The sequence below is a fragment of the Daphnia carinata genome, chromosome 8 (genome assembly GCF_022539665.2).
Source record: "Daphnia carinata strain CSIRO-1 chromosome 8, CSIRO_AGI_Dcar_HiC_V3, whole genome shotgun sequence".
Classification (NCBI taxonomy): domain Eukaryota; kingdom Metazoa; phylum Arthropoda; class Branchiopoda; order Diplostraca; family Daphniidae; genus Daphnia; species Daphnia carinata.
The window spans coordinates 3,605,945-3,620,832 of NC_081338.1; the positions used below are offsets into that span (position 1 = coordinate 3,605,945).

At 42.2% G+C, this 14,888-nt stretch overlaps 6 protein-coding genes across 6 annotated transcripts; 1 reads left to right on the plus strand and 5 right to left on the minus strand.

The window, feature by feature from the left end:
- Positions 1 to 1,091: 1,091 nt before the first annotated feature.
- Positions 1,092 to 3,345, minus strand: LOC130704255 (calcium/calmodulin-dependent protein kinase kinase 2-like). The gene is made up of 5 exons (XM_057525735.2): positions 3,197 to 3,345; positions 3,078 to 3,131; positions 2,804 to 3,023; positions 2,634 to 2,744; positions 1,092 to 2,562 (listed from the first exon to the last, which is right to left on the minus strand). Exons 3-5 carry the CDS (start codon positions 3,018 to 3,020, stop codon positions 1,964 to 1,966), a joined length of 927 nt encoding a protein of 308 aa, XP_057381718.2. The 5' UTR covers positions 3,021 to 3,023; positions 3,078 to 3,131; positions 3,197 to 3,345; the 3' UTR covers positions 1,092 to 1,963.
- Positions 3,346 to 4,972: 1,627 nt separating this feature from the next.
- On the minus strand, positions 4,973 to 6,157 carry LOC130704265 (keratin, type I cytoskeletal 9-like). Its single transcript, XM_059496438.1, has 3 exons — positions 6,114 to 6,157; positions 5,849 to 6,008; positions 4,973 to 5,746 (listed from the first exon to the last, which is right to left on the minus strand). The coding sequence occupies exons 1-3, from the start codon at positions 6,144 to 6,146 to the stop codon at positions 5,028 to 5,030; spliced, it is 912 nt and encodes a 303-aa protein (XP_059352421.1). The 5' UTR covers positions 6,147 to 6,157; the 3' UTR covers positions 4,973 to 5,027.
- Positions 6,158 to 6,619: 462 nt separating this feature from the next.
- On the plus strand, positions 6,620 to 8,573 carry LOC130704160 (DNA-directed RNA polymerase II subunit RPB1-like). The gene is made up of 3 exons (XM_059496662.1): positions 6,620 to 6,702; positions 6,883 to 8,230; positions 8,513 to 8,573. Exons 1-3 carry the CDS (start codon positions 6,699 to 6,701, stop codon positions 8,571 to 8,573), a joined length of 1,413 nt encoding a protein of 470 aa, XP_059352645.1. The 5' UTR covers positions 6,620 to 6,698.
- A 207-nt stretch (positions 8,574 to 8,780) lies between these two features.
- Positions 8,781 to 10,216, minus strand: LOC130704161 (uncharacterized). Its single transcript, XM_057525633.1, has 5 exons — positions 10,077 to 10,216; positions 9,933 to 10,015; positions 9,866 to 9,879; positions 8,963 to 9,204; positions 8,781 to 8,898 (listed from the first exon to the last, which is right to left on the minus strand). The coding sequence occupies exons 1-5, from the start codon at positions 10,214 to 10,216 to the stop codon at positions 8,847 to 8,849; spliced, it is 531 nt and encodes a 176-aa protein (XP_057381616.1). The 3' UTR covers positions 8,781 to 8,846.
- Positions 10,217 to 10,469: 253 nt separating this feature from the next.
- On the minus strand, positions 10,470 to 12,496 carry LOC130703628 (uncharacterized). Its single transcript, XM_059496424.1, has 7 exons — positions 12,480 to 12,496; positions 12,294 to 12,419; positions 12,100 to 12,234; positions 11,829 to 11,942; positions 11,335 to 11,706; positions 11,000 to 11,267; positions 10,470 to 10,925 (listed from the first exon to the last, which is right to left on the minus strand). The coding sequence occupies exons 2-7, from the start codon at positions 12,392 to 12,394 to the stop codon at positions 10,722 to 10,724; spliced, it is 1,194 nt and encodes a 397-aa protein (XP_059352407.1). The 5' UTR covers positions 12,395 to 12,419; positions 12,480 to 12,496; the 3' UTR covers positions 10,470 to 10,721.
- A 260-nt stretch (positions 12,497 to 12,756) lies between these two features.
- Positions 12,757 to 14,807, minus strand: LOC130703633 (uncharacterized). The gene is made up of 6 exons (XM_057525069.2): positions 14,436 to 14,807; positions 14,178 to 14,384; positions 13,727 to 14,059; positions 13,557 to 13,651; positions 13,314 to 13,486; positions 12,757 to 13,250 (listed from the first exon to the last, which is right to left on the minus strand). Exons 1-6 carry the CDS (start codon positions 14,525 to 14,527, stop codon positions 13,062 to 13,064), a joined length of 1,089 nt encoding a protein of 362 aa, XP_057381052.1. The 5' UTR covers positions 14,528 to 14,807; the 3' UTR covers positions 12,757 to 13,061.
- Positions 14,808 to 14,888: the final 81 nt, after the last annotated feature.

Genomic DNA, 14,888 nt, shown 5'->3' on the forward strand with positions numbered 1-14,888 from the left:
TCCAACCTACCCCGCGAAGGCTCCAACCTACCCTGAAATCCCTCCAGCACACCGCACTATGGCCCCAGCCTACCCCACAACAAGCCCAGCTTACTCCACCACAACCCAAGCTTACTCACCTATGGTTCCAGCCTACACCACCATGATTCCACCCTACCCTACCATGGCCTCAGTTTATCTGAGCATGGAACCAGCCTATACCACTGCAGCCCAAGCTGTCCCTACTACGACTCTATCCTACCCTTCAATGGTATATTCCAACACTAAAATGGCTCCCGTCTTTCCCACGGTGGCCTCTCCGTACGTTACAATGAATCTTGTATCCCCTGCAATGGCTACCACCTACCCCACGATAGTTTCTTTGCATCCCAATTCTTACCTCACGATGGCCCCCTCATATTCCACCGTTGCTCCCGCCAACGCGTTCCCTGCCTACCCTTCCTATACTACAGCAGTACTTGCTTCATCTACCACGCCACCTTACTACGCCGCAGTAAAGTCCCACTCCACTACGATTGTGCCTTTCTACCCCCCGGACGCACGCTACTACACCACCTTGATGCCTGCCTACACTACACTGGTATCTTATCCCTCTACAAAGTCATCCTACATCGCTACCGCTGATCCTCCTTCCACTACTCCGATATCTTTCTCTTTCGTCACGGCCTCTTCCCCTCCTATTATGATGCCCTCTTCATCTACGCCTTACTACACCGAAAATGAAAAGTATTACAGCAACATGGCGCCGTATTACCCCACAATGTTACCCTATGTCACACCGACTCATAAAAGCATGATCTCCTCCTTTTACTCTACCATGAGGCCTTCCTACCCCACAATTGCCCCCTACTCCATTGTAACAGCTGCCTATTACACTACGATGATACCTTTATCTATTTCGAAGATGAATGATGAAAGATCGTTCTACACCACTACATCTTACTACACAACAAGGTTTACTACTCCGAGTTTTGACTCAAAGGCCCCCTCGTAATAGTGTGCCGCCTAAAATCCCACAACTTCTCTTTTACGTGAAGCTAATCGCTATTTATGTGTGCTCAATTTCTTGCCACATTGCGTGTCTGTGTTGAGTGTTGTATTATTTGTGAGTGTAGATATTATTCATTCACAAAATCACCTTGAAAGTAAAGCCGTTATTACAGAAGACACTCGCAAACAAGAACAGTGAATTACTATTTTCGTATAAGGATGATGTCGATAATGCGCATGTTTTCACAAAGTCATTTCGTCCGTTTTCTAGCCATCAACACATTCCGAGTTCAACGGTTGTTTTGTTGAAAACAAGTTTGAAAAATAAAAAGTTTCACGATGTCGAGGAGACAACTCTGAATTCCTTGGATTTTCCAGTTAAGTTGAGAACAACCGGAATAGCTGGTGAAGGGTGATCCGCAACGAAAAGTGAGAGTAAAAGTGCTAAACACATCCATAAATTGTTTTTTAAGGGCACTGGTGCACAATACGAATACGAAAAGTTGGATAGTCTGTCATTAGCTATGCAAATCCATTTTGCATATGATTCACTTGGGTGTCGAGATGAGGGCCGTACCTGTAAAACACGACTAACGCAGTTTGACGCATGCATAATCACTATTATTATTCCAATATGTCGTGAGCTGAAATGTTGATCTCATATCAATGCCCATCACAGGAAGAAATGCCTTTTTTTGTAAATTTCCATTGTTATCACAGTTTTGAAATTAACAGCAATGAAGAAAAGTAGGTTAGCTTTCAAATCAAATTTGTACAGATAACCCTCCCCCAAAATGCACAATTTCTAATGCTTCGCTTAATGTATTTCTGGATAATCACTCGACGATGCCATTTACCTGAAAGGAAATCATCCGCTCTTATGATGGGTACTATTTGATTAAGAATGCACAGAAATAGAAAGCAATCAAACGTGGAAGAGCTGCTCTTTTGCTGCGTCCCAACTACACCCGTGTTAATTGGCCTGGAAAGGTAGGCGAACTGAATGTTTGAAGAACACGGTTTTCATCAGAGAAGCCAAGTACTGGACGGAAAATACCACAGGTAAAAGTTCATCAACAAAACTTTGATCAATTTCATTTGCCCGGTTCTCTTTTCGGAATGATTGGGGAGAATCCGCAATAACCCACGCATGTTCTTTCATTTCTGCAAGTGTAATACGTTGGCTTGGGTCTTTGCAAAGCATGCGAGCTAGCAAGTCCTTGAGTAACGCAGATGTTGAATCTTGTACACCTGATGGAAAACATAATTCTCGGTTTCGAATCGATTCGTAAAGCGCCAATACGTTGGTGTCACTAAAAGGAAGAATGCCGTAGATGAGAACGTAAAGAGTGATGCCCATAGCCCAAATGTCTGCCGCTTTGCCATAGAATTGGCCAGCCAATTGTTCCGGAGCAACAAAAGCTGGTGTTCCGACAGTGTTGTCTAATAGCACGTCCTCTGATCCATCAAATTCGGCACACACACCAAAGTCAGCAATACGTAATCTACCATCACGACCAAGAAGCAAATTAGCGGGCTTAATATCGCGGTGGACGATGTGATTACGATGAACTGAATACAAAAGAAAAATAGTTCATTTAGCAGGATATCATTTTTTAATATGTGAAATAAACATTTCTTACGATATTGGATTCCTAACAGTAAATCATTAAAGTATTTTCTGGCTTGGGTCTCTTCCATTCGGTTTCCATTCGGGACGTCCGCTACGGGCCCCAGTTCCAGTAATTCGAACACTGTTAGTAACAAGTAATATTATCGTTTAAAAAATTTAAATGATTTGTATTTATCATACCCAAGTAAAGACTATCTTGTGCTGGATCGTCTAGCACTTCTACCAGTTTAACAATGTTAGGATGGTCCACTTTTTGGAGAACGGCTATTTCTCGACGGAGGCGATCAAGCGGATGCGAAATTGTTCCCGAACTTCTCCCAAACTTATTTCTCTGTGGAGCTAAGCGGCCGAAAAATCCTCCCTTTTGTAACAGTTTTTTCCTCGACACGATCTTCATGGCCTATTTGAAAGGGAAATAGATTCGTTCGTTATACAACTCGAATAGCAAACTTACGTAATCAACGCTGCTTAGCGTATCGTGAGCCAGTTGAACGGTTCCATACGATCCCTTTTCATTTGAAAATTCAAAGTTTAGTTATGCAATAGAAATAATAAGATAACGTCAATTTATACCTGACCGATGCATTGCTTCAATAAGTACTGATTGATTTGAGTATACTGACAGCTATTATCCACTTTAACGTGTTGATCTTGTTTGGGAGGAAGTCGACCATTGCCATTTGAATTCACAAATGAACAAAGCAAATTAGAAGACCCGACACGTCTGAAATCAGGCGTTTGGTCGACCTTGTCTACAACACTTCCATTGGACGTTCCATGGCCGGCTATTAGGTTGTTACCAAGCAAAAATGATTAGCAATGGCTACTGCAGTTAAAACACAAGCCAATCTTAGAAAACATTTACCTGGTTGAACGTTGGATAGCTTCAGCAGAGAGAACTTGATCAGACCGACAATCACCAATGCAAAAATGAATAAAACTAACATAGCAAAATAGTTTCAAGTCCCAAGCAATCACAATTGCGTCACGCGTTGGTTTCCTGTGCACTAGAAACGTCAAGGATGCACTTGATCACTGAAGTAAAATCTTACTGGTCCATCTGGTTTTATTAGTTCCAAATTCCCCGCACACGCCCTGCAGGAAAGATTCAATAAGGATGAGGCAAAAAGAAAGAAATGAGCTCGGGGGTTTTAAATCATCACAATTACGATAGCTTAAAATAAGTAAAGAAAATAGTACAGCAACTTACAGGTTCTCCTATAGTCAAAGTCTGTGATGTCTGTGATCAGTTTAACAAGTCTGAAAAGAGAATGCATTTCTTATTTCTTGTATTTTATTCCGGTTTCCTTACACGCCCAAGATATCGACAATCTCTAAAAGAACCAGACTTATATTTGTTTTTGGTTTTTTTAAATAATATACCTGATCTGTGTGTACCCCGAGGTGCAAAATAATTCCAAGCGCGCAACAGCTGAAATCGGCAATGACCTTCGGTATAAAAACGTTAAAATGATTAAATTCAACTTTTAAAAAAGCCCTCGCTCTTTTTCCGGGATTGCGACGACAGCATTTTATCTTTGCTGTTAACTATCAGTGACGTGCTTATCGTGGCTGGGGATTTTTAGAGGTTAAACAATAAAACAAGGAAGTAATAAATTCCGTTACGTTTTGCAAAATCCGGCCTTCACGCACGGAACGTGACGCAGAACGTCAAGAACCATCTGTCTTTGAAGTAACTGGAATTATACGGATACAAAAGTCCCAGCGTTCAGTAGCGGGATTGCCGTACTGCAGTAAGGCAACGTACAGCATAACGTCAGGACGTATGTGGTATCATTTCATCCTGGATAGGCTGCCCAATTTTAATGTCGTGTTTATCTCACGACTCTGATAGGAAAAGTTACGAGGAAACAGAAACCCACCACAAGACCACAATTTCATGACGAAGTAAACGTGTTTTTAATTACGTAATGATACTCACATCTACTCGCGCAGCAAAGCAGGGAAGCCATCCGGACAACTTGCGGATAGGTGCTTCACGTAAGATAAAAATGTTTGACACTATAACACAATTATAAGGTTAGCAACATTAATGATTAGAAGATCTTAGAAAATTCAAAATGATTTACCTTAGTTTCGCCGTAACATCACCAGTGGACATAGCACGGTTACAGATCTTACATAATATGACAACCCGTAAGACTGCCACCAAGCACCATGCACATAATTTTAGATTTTACTTTAGTCACACGTACAGAACTCTTCCGAATCACAATGCTAATGTTGCACCAACTAAGGCTCTGTCCGACTGGACATCGTAGATCAAAAACACATGCAATTGCTCAAACGTTACGTCTATTCACAACCATATCCATAAAACCATTAATGGAAAAGAATAAACTATAAACCATGTTTCGTGGCGACAGGAAATCAAAGTCTGGGATCAATAGAAAAGATTCCTATTGGCGTGGTATCCAGCGCCAATGTTGGAATATGAATTAGATCCTAATCCCATACCGTATCCTGCATTCATCATTCCACCGTACATGTTACCGTTTCCATAAGGTCCTCCGCCGTAGTTTCCACCATAAGATCCTCCACCGTAGTTTCCACTATAAGAAGATGCACCCATGCCGCCAGCAAGAGCTGAATACGGAGTAACGCCGTAACTGTTCCCAAATCCACCGTAAGATCCAGCATTACCTCCATAGCTACCGACTCCGTAGTTTGCTCCAGTGTTGCCATAAGATCCAATCGTGTTCATGTTACTGCCGTAGGAAGAGTAGGGATGAGTCGCTGGATAACCCTCATACGAAGAGCCCATATTGTTTCCGTAAGCAGGAGGAACACCATAAGAAGATCCGGTTCCATATGCTGGGTTAGCCATACCACCGTAAGTTGGAAGCGGATTCACACCGTAAGAAGGGCCTGTGTTGCCATAAGGTCCCCCGTAGGACGCACCATACGTAGCAGGTGTAACGCCATAGCTTCCAGATCCGTAAGATGCGCCGTAAGGGCCAGCAGTCACCGAACCATAATTCGAACCCATGGTGTTCGACGAACCGTAGTTTACATTGCCGGAATAACCGAATCCGTAGTTGGGATAAGGCTTCGACGTAACACCAGAGTCATATCCGCTATAACTACCGGCAGGATATCCACCTGTCCCGTAAAAATTAACGAATTAAAACGCACAAGAGTCAGCCATTCTGAACACCAATTAAACTATACACAGACAATTGAATGTTAAATATTTATACTAACCAATCATGCGGGGATTCAATTTATCTTCATTAGTTCCATCGTTGTTTACACTAGGATTTGCTTTGACGTTGTCAGAAACCGTTGCGTTGGCGTCCTTCGCACCTGTTGCCACGCTAGCCTCACCACACCTGTTGATTGTGATTAGCATCAGGGCAGCCACCTTAGACAAGAGCTCATATTTACAATTGGAACATGTAACACTGTAAAACACATTAAATACTAGTAGCATAACATGAAATCGAAATAGGTTTAACTATTTACATACCAATGGAAGATGGAGATGAGACCTAATGTTCATCTTGCAAGCCATGGCGTAGGAATGAGTGCTCAGCAAAGGTAGTTCGCACCTTTTTATACGATGCGTTTCGAGAGGTAGGGTACAAATAATGCAGCCACGTGGTTTTCCATCCTCGACTCCTGATTTCCGTTTTGCTGCCCTACGGTTATGGCGATTGGAAAGGCCCAAAGTTTTTGGCTTAAACTCTGCATCGATGGTTGAGCTGATTACATAAGAAGAGTTCAATTACTTCATTCTTCCTTTTTACAAGAAGATGGGCGTGGATCAGCGGCGTTTGAATCACAATGATAGAACTTTAACGTAAATTAAACAAAATGGCTATATCCAACGTGGACGGAAGATAAAAGGGTTGGGTGAGAAACTAGGAATTTCGAGGCACGATGCACGTGAATCCCTGCCTCTAAATTAGGGCTGCAGGTGGATCGATGTTGCTATAAAAGGAGAGTTTAGAAGGTTTCAATTCATCAGTTGAGCTTGCCACTTCAATTCAGTTGCAGCTCTTCTGAATTAAGTAAACTTTGTACAATTTCTAATACCTTATAGTCTGCAGGCATGGGTGAGATATTAAATTTTCTGTGTGTTGTGCTAATGTTGTTTATCCATGACTTGCCCATCGTTTGCCTTAAGATTCATGCTTAAGACAATAGATAGACGCAACGAGGGCATGGTCCACAATGAGTGTCTTGGTAAAAATAAGTGTTTTCATAACCAGTCTTAACTTTTGTGTATGTTGCAGTTATTAACGGCGTCACGATGCTATTGGTGGTTTCCTTAATGATGTTGGGATCGGCTTTGAGTGGACCTACGGCATCTTCCTACACTACCCCAACACCTTATACTACGCCGGCTTCTTATTACGCCTATACTGCCTACACCACGATGCCGCCCTACTATACCACGATGCCGCCCTACTACTCCACCATGCCGCCCTACTACACCACCATGGCGCCCTACTACACCACCATGGCGCCCTACTACACCACCATGGCGCCCTACTACACCACCATGGCGCCCTACTACACCACCATGGCGCCCTCTTACACTACCATGGTCGCCTATTATGCTACGATGGCTTCCGCTTACGCTACAATGTCTCCCTCCTACGCTACAATGGCACCCTCCTACGCTACAATGGCACCCTCCTACGCTACAATGGCACCCAGCTACGGCACAATGGCACCCAGCTACGCCACAATGACACCCAGCTACGCCACAATGACACCCAGCTACGGCACAATGGCACCCAGCTACGGCACAATGACACCCAGCTACGGCACAATGACACCCAGCTACGCCACAATGGCTCCCAGCTACGCTACTATGGCACCTCCCTACGCCACAATGGCACCCCCCTACGCCACAATGGCACCCGCTTACGCCACAATGGCACCCGCTTACGCCACAATGGCACCCGCTTACGCCACAATGGCACCCAGCTACGCCACAATGGCCCCGGCCTATGCTACCATGGCCCCCTCTTACGCCACAATGGCACCCGCCTATGTTACAATGGCCCCAAGCTATGCCACCATGGCCCCAGCCTACGCCACCATGGCCCCAGCCTACGCCACCATGGCCCCAGCCTACGCCACCATGGCCCCAGCCTACGCCACCATGGCCCCAGCCTACGCCACCATGGCCCCAGCCTACGCCACCATGGCCCCAGCCTACGCCACCATGGCCCCAGCCTACGCCACCATGGCCCCAGCCTACGCCACCATGGCCCCAGCCTACGCCACCATGGCCCCAGCCTACGCCACCATGGCCCCAGCCTACGCCACCATGGCCCCAGCCTACGCCACCATGGCCCCAGCCTACGCCACCATGGCCCCAGCCTACGCCACCATGGCCCCAGCCTACGCCACCATGGCCCCAGCCTACGCCACCATGGCCCCAGCCTACGCCACCATGGCCCCAGCCTACGCCACAATGGCCCCAGCCTACGCCACAATGGCCCCAGCCTACGCCACAATGGCCCCAGCCTACGCCACAATGGCCCCCCCATACGCCACGATGGCTCCCTACTACACAGCAACCGAGTCCTACTACACTACGATGGCAAGCTACTACATGACAACGCCCAGGTACTACAGAGATACTTCATCGTACTAGTCAACTTACTACATCAACAAGTTTTCTGTATACATGCGTTATTTTCTTACCTCGTTTTGTCCATTAAATGTACGTTTGTTAAATATTACTTTCTGTTGCTACAAATATCCCCTGCAATACAACGTTATCTATTATTTCGTTGATCACAAAATTTTAGAATTAAATTCTATTACTTAACTAAAGAAACGCGTTCCAATTAGTTCGATGTGTAAGGTTTTTTGGGGAAAGTTCTTTTAACCATTCTCTTTCAATAGATCTCAGTTATTGCCTTTATCTAGTTTGACTACGATCGTCATGAAGCAACACAGCTCATGAACCGAATTCTGGACTGAAGCAACACTTTGCTTCCGTGTCCTAAACTCCAATAACTGCATATTACAAAGTTTAAGAGCTATTCTCATTTGAAATCTTCAAACAATTTGTTTAATTCTTAATACCTAAGTTATTAGGGAAATATTTTTGTTTTCAACGTTTGTATTTCTAGCAAGTTGCACATTTCCAGAAAGAGCCCATTTTTTAGTGTTCCACTGTTCAGCAAAGACTTTGCTAGATGCAGCATTTAGAAATAAGCCTTCCCGTGAAAACTGATCAGCCTGCGAACACACCAACTCCATAGCTTGGATAGGGGCGGTAAGGATATCTAACAAAAAAACAAATCAAAATTATCCACAAGTTGAATCGTTTGATTACAACAATGAACTTACCCATAAGCGGTAGGAATATAACCTGGAGAATAGCTAGGGTAGTAAGGTGCTGGGTAAGCGGGATAAACAGAGGGCAAGGCACCAGCGTAAATGCCGATGTTTCTCTCATACAAGCCATGATGCGAGGCTGACGCTTCCATGTCTGCTTCGACATTGGAAGGAGCGGATTCAATGGGAGACGGCATAATGCCAGCGGTAGCAGCAGCGATGCAGAACATAAGGATGGCTAGTTTCATCATTTTCTATAAAATAAATATTCACGATTCTTAATCAAATGACAAATCAAAATTCTTTACTGAAACTTAGCTGAAAGAAAACAATACTTACTGAAAGTTGTGAGCGTGTTGAGAGTTGTAACTGGAAGGCGGTCAAAGCAGATGTGGTGAATGCTCATGGTAGATGCCCACCTTTTATACTCAACGAATCCCTCTCTGCGACACGATGAACCAACTTTCTCTCCGAACCCGGAAGAATCCGCAATTACACGAGTAGGCCTATGCTTGTGGGGTTACGGAAGAAAAATTGGCACATCGACCTTTACGGGTTCATCGCCCCGTTACATTTGAAAAAGAAAAACACTGAATTTACGTTACTGACCTGGACTATTTGGAGCTATCCAAGCAGTTGTGGGCCTCTGCAACGTCCTTGTCAAAATGAAAAATGTTGCTTAAAACCGACAGGTAGAAAAGGTGAGCTACGTAACAGCAGGTAGGCCTGGTATAAAGAGAAAATTAGTGATCCTCCTCAAGCAAAGTTTCTGTTGGAGGGGTCAGTTTTGTCATTGCTGAAGGTCAAAGGCTTTCTTCTACATGCCGACAAAGATAACGGAAGTCCAAAACGAATCACTTTTCGATCTGCTTTGTCTTTTTGTGAAATAGTGGCGTAATATTTAATTTAATTTACGAGAATATAGCTTCCTTTAAAAATCAAAGTTCTATGTTGAATCTTTTACATCTATATAAAACCTTACCTCTGTCAAAATGAGCTAAAAGATGTTTCCTTTTCCCTTCAGAATTCTCCTTTAACAAGTCGCCCTCTTCGTTAAGCCTGTTCCTGTGAAGGGATTAAACAGTTTTCAACTTCGCCATAATAAAATATTACCACACTGACTTACTGTTGAAAGCAATTGTCTATCGAAGAACTTTCGTCAATGTCCATTCGGTTCCAGATGTAATTCTGTCTTCCGTCAATGGATACGAGGAATTCTTGGTACTCCATGTGGGGGTCCAAGTACGTTACATTGATAGAATCCATTTTGCACTAGGTGCCGAACAATATGACAGACGAGAGTGATCGGCACGTCATGTGCAAATAGATGCAACCAGCTTCCGAGGAACCATCTAGAAACGTTTCACTTGACTACCTTTAAAAAGGAATAATTAGAGCTACAGACCACGGGAGCTTATTCACATTGTGGGAAATAATGGGCGTACTGTTGTGTTATACTTATCTGTTTTTATACGATTTTCGACTGTATTCTTGATTAACAAGGAAAAGGCATGTAGCCTGTACTTTACTTCCTTTTCAGTAGAGAATTCTAAACAATAGAGCAACAAAATGAAAGTGACATTTCTTTCTCGATTAAATTAATGGTTATCCACACAAATGTTCCAATACGGTTGGGACAAGGTCGATTATTCCTAATTAAGGCGAAGTTAAATTCCGAAACACTTAATAACATTAACGCAACTTTGAGACAAAGTTTCTGTGAACGAAGAATCAACAAAAAACCAAAAGGTAGAAGAACGGAGAACAATTCTTAATACACAATGGGAACAAAACGTCGCTTTTTCGTACCGTCTCCATTAGCAGGTTGTGCTACCTGCTCGTTTTTGTCATAGTTAACAACGTCCATATCGTCTGATGAAGGCTTTCCTTTTGGTAGTTTCAGGTCAAGTGCTTCTATGGCTAATTGAGCAGCTTCTAAGTTGCCTTCTGCGTATTCGTAACTGGGGACAAGGTTCTGACAGACAAGCGAGGAATAAATTTGAAAGATTGCGTATAGATACTTAATTAATTTAATTAATGATTTCTTACCCATTTGATATCAAGAAGGCGCGAAAAGTAGTCTAGCTCACGGATGAGAACTCTGTTCTTGACATGATGACCGCGCAATGTCATCCAGTCGTTTTGTTCCCATTTCAAAATGAAGTATAACATGAAACGGATTATGTTCTCGTAATCTGTGTTAATTTGCAACTTGGTGATCCCATGAGATCCAGCAACACGGATGGCTTCTATCACCGCAGCAAATCGAGCTGCCTCCTGGGTTCGGCGGCCACGATGAAGACACTCGCTGACATTTCTAAAGTTTCCGGAACGAGACTGTAAAATTAGTAAAAGTAAAGGTATTTTAAGCTACAGCATCTTACGATGGATGATTTGGTCCGAACCAGACTCCAATCGATGCTTTTCCATGAAAAGGAACTCGACATTCTCCTTGCGTGTAAACTTGCACGTACCCTTCATTATCAACGTAGAAAATTTGCCCATCAAAGTTCTCCATTTTCAATTCTTGTACGGGCACAACAGGTAACATCGGTAAAGGGAAGTCAAACCGCCATGTTGGAGAGTCTAACTCATTTTCGTCAAGGTCGTTTATATTTAAACCAAGAGCTTCAATATCAAACCAATCTGCTCCATCATCATCTTCTTCTTCATGGCCATTTCCAATGTACGCAGAGTCATGGTCGTAAACGGTGTTGCTATCGTTCAGCGAAGAGCGTGCATCGTTACAAAAATCCCTTAAATACAGAGTTTTAGCTGTTTTAGAAACAACACAAGCTGACAGTTTGTTGTTATTTCCTTCTAAGCCAGGACTAGCTTATTCTACAATCAGACATCTCAATATAGCCAAGACACTTACTGAAGAGACTGAACAGAAAAACCAGCTGCAGAGGAGCTCCTGCTTCTAGGAAAGCAACCATCATTGACTGTAATCAAATCAGCTACATTATACTGAGACTGTGCATCTGAGCTGCTTAAAAAAACACAAAAAAAAAACACAATAATATTTAGTATTTTATAGACAACCTAAGTTCTACTTCATAGAGGACATTAAAAATATTTATGGAAGCGCAATTGCACATTGCATGATTCCAACAAAGAGATTAACAACATAACAAGAGAATCCTTACGAAATAGATGAAGCATAAACGCTTTCAACGATAGAATTCCTACTTCTATTGCAGAACTCTTGCAATTCAGCAAATGATGGCTCAGGAGTGTAATGGTTGGCAGTGGATGGCTCACAATAGACATCCATAGATGTACTGCAGGCAATTTTCTAATCACCAACATTTTGTTTACAAACAAAAAAGTCAAATGTTACCTGCAGTTTGATGAGGGATAGTAGGCATAATCCTCTACTGGAGGTGGGTAAGTATAATGCTCTTGTGCATGTAAAAACGGCATGAAAGGCCTGTACGACATCGTTGAAATTTCCCACGTGCTCAACCTTAATATCGTCGGTAAATAGCTTTCACTAGCTTGGTTTTCTTCAAGTTACTTGCCTTACCAACTAACAACAAGCGGTGGAACCTTCACGGTGACTTAATGAGGTTTTAATAAGATTTTGCATTGGCCTGCTCCTAAGCCTAACCCTTTAATCACTATACTATTTGGCAAACGTTGCAACGACTTAGTATGCACTGCTGCCAACTAGCGAACAAACATGGAAATAACATTTAATGCCAAAAATCTGTTTTTATAAGTTTTGTGATCCAAGCATAAAATAAGGACAATCCATTTCCAGTTATAACTGGTACAATAAATGTATACATATTTGTAGTAAAAACGTTGTCGTAGTTGCATATATTTTCACATCTGATTTGAAACATGAAAGGCGAAAGAAAACTGTACGTGAGCTTGAACAGTCTACTAAAGTATAAATTGAATACATAAACAAAAAGATGTTTGACTGCAATGTAAATAAAACTGAACGGAAGAACAAGTTCAAATCATGAAAACAGGTATTTTTTTTTTTTTTGCAGAACGTTGTAGTTTAATTTAATTAGAAGAAAAACAAGTTAAGCGCAACCTGCTCTTGCCAAGTTTAAAGACTGACTCTAACACTGTGCTGAAAATACGAAATCACTTTTCAATATGGAGAATACCTTTGCAGCTTCCGGTTATGCATTCGATTGGGACGATCTTCTGAAATTTTCCTTACAGATACATATCGTGATTTCCGTTTGCCAGAAGCGGTTGCACAAGCGGCAGAGGCAATCCTTGCAAGGCGATCCGCCTCAATATTCCCTCGCACTCCTCCACACGAAGGCACGTAATTCTTAGGTGGAATAGATGAAAATTTCCTAAAATTGCTGCACTTAACACTTTACCACTATTTTACCCATTTTATGGTAACCAACTGGGAATAATGATAAAGCTGGCGGATAAGGTTCTGGTTCCGTACAGGGAATCCTTTTATATTCCGCCATCCGTTCGCTTCCCATTTACTAATAAAATAAGTCACAAATCTAACAGAATTTTTACTATCTGTGTTAACTTGAACCTTATCCACACCTGAAAGATAAAAAACAAAACATTTATAACATATATTTGATTCCAAATAAATGTTACTGATTTACGATACCGCACGAACAAACAATTTTTATTGCTTCGATGATGGCCTCAAGCTCAGCCCCATCGCTGTTGTATCCACCAAGACGGGTTGGTTGGCTGACATTCCTGTAGAAAAACATAACAGAAAGGAGAGAATAGCCTTGCAATCTTGATTCGGCTCAACGTAATTGCATCATTTACAATTTATGATTTGGTCCAAACCACACTCCTATGGCAGAAACTGAATCAACCAGCTTGTAACGACCGTTGATGAATGATCCATCCGTGTAAACCTGGATGAAATTTTCATCATCGCAGTAGAACTCGAAATCATCCATTATAGCGACAGTTAATTTTTCAATTGGCAATACAGGTTCTTCGGGCACAGGAAATAAATCAAACCTTCGCTCGACGGTTTGAAAATCTTCATCTGTAGTTTCATCATCAAAATCAAACCAGTCTGCTTCTTGTTCGTGATAAACACAATGACCATTAGGCTGGAATTTCTGGGAAGCATATGTCATTTTCCAGCTTCTATGTACACAGTGATAACATAATGAGCATCAATTTTTACATTTTCTACCAATATTTGCATCACAACAACGAGTAAATCAAAATTCAACACAATGAAATGCAATGGTAGCAAACTCACCCATGTGTTGATGGGAAGAATGCTCTTGTTTCAACATCCTTTTTGTAAAATGTCTGCAGATCAGTAAATGAAGGATGGGAATGGGCATGGTAGCAAAAAGATGATTGAATGTGCTGAATGGTAGGGTAAGCTCTTGGATAGTCATTCGGATACGTAAACTTGCTTTGATTATGAAATGGAATAGGCGGAAATGATGACCATGAAGGACTATAAAAAAATGTTTTTCATAACAATATAATAAACTCGATAACTATATACCTTCCACTTTGTAAGGGATAAGGGTTACGGTCATGGTTGTACTGCTGGGAACCTTGCTGAAAATACCACCCAGGTGGATTAACACCTAACATCTTTCTACTTGATAGTTAAAAGAACTTTGAAACATGAGGTATTGGCAGTTGACTGCTACTTCGGACAATCAAGAAAGGCTCGGTAGGCGTTCGCGTTTTGGGATATTGCTTATCAAGTTGTGAACTTTTGACTCCAACAAATTGCACTGTTTCCGAACTACACATGAAAACCTTCCAACGTCTTCGTTACTGATTTATTAAAATCGAGATATTGATGTCTATAATTTTGTAATCAATTTCTGTTTAACGGAAACTTCTGACCTAGCCGCGTGGTGATCGACCCATGGAACAACCTTGTTTATAGGCAGATCGCTTACAACTAAGACGCCATCTATTGGTTATCCTAAAACGATAATTGACT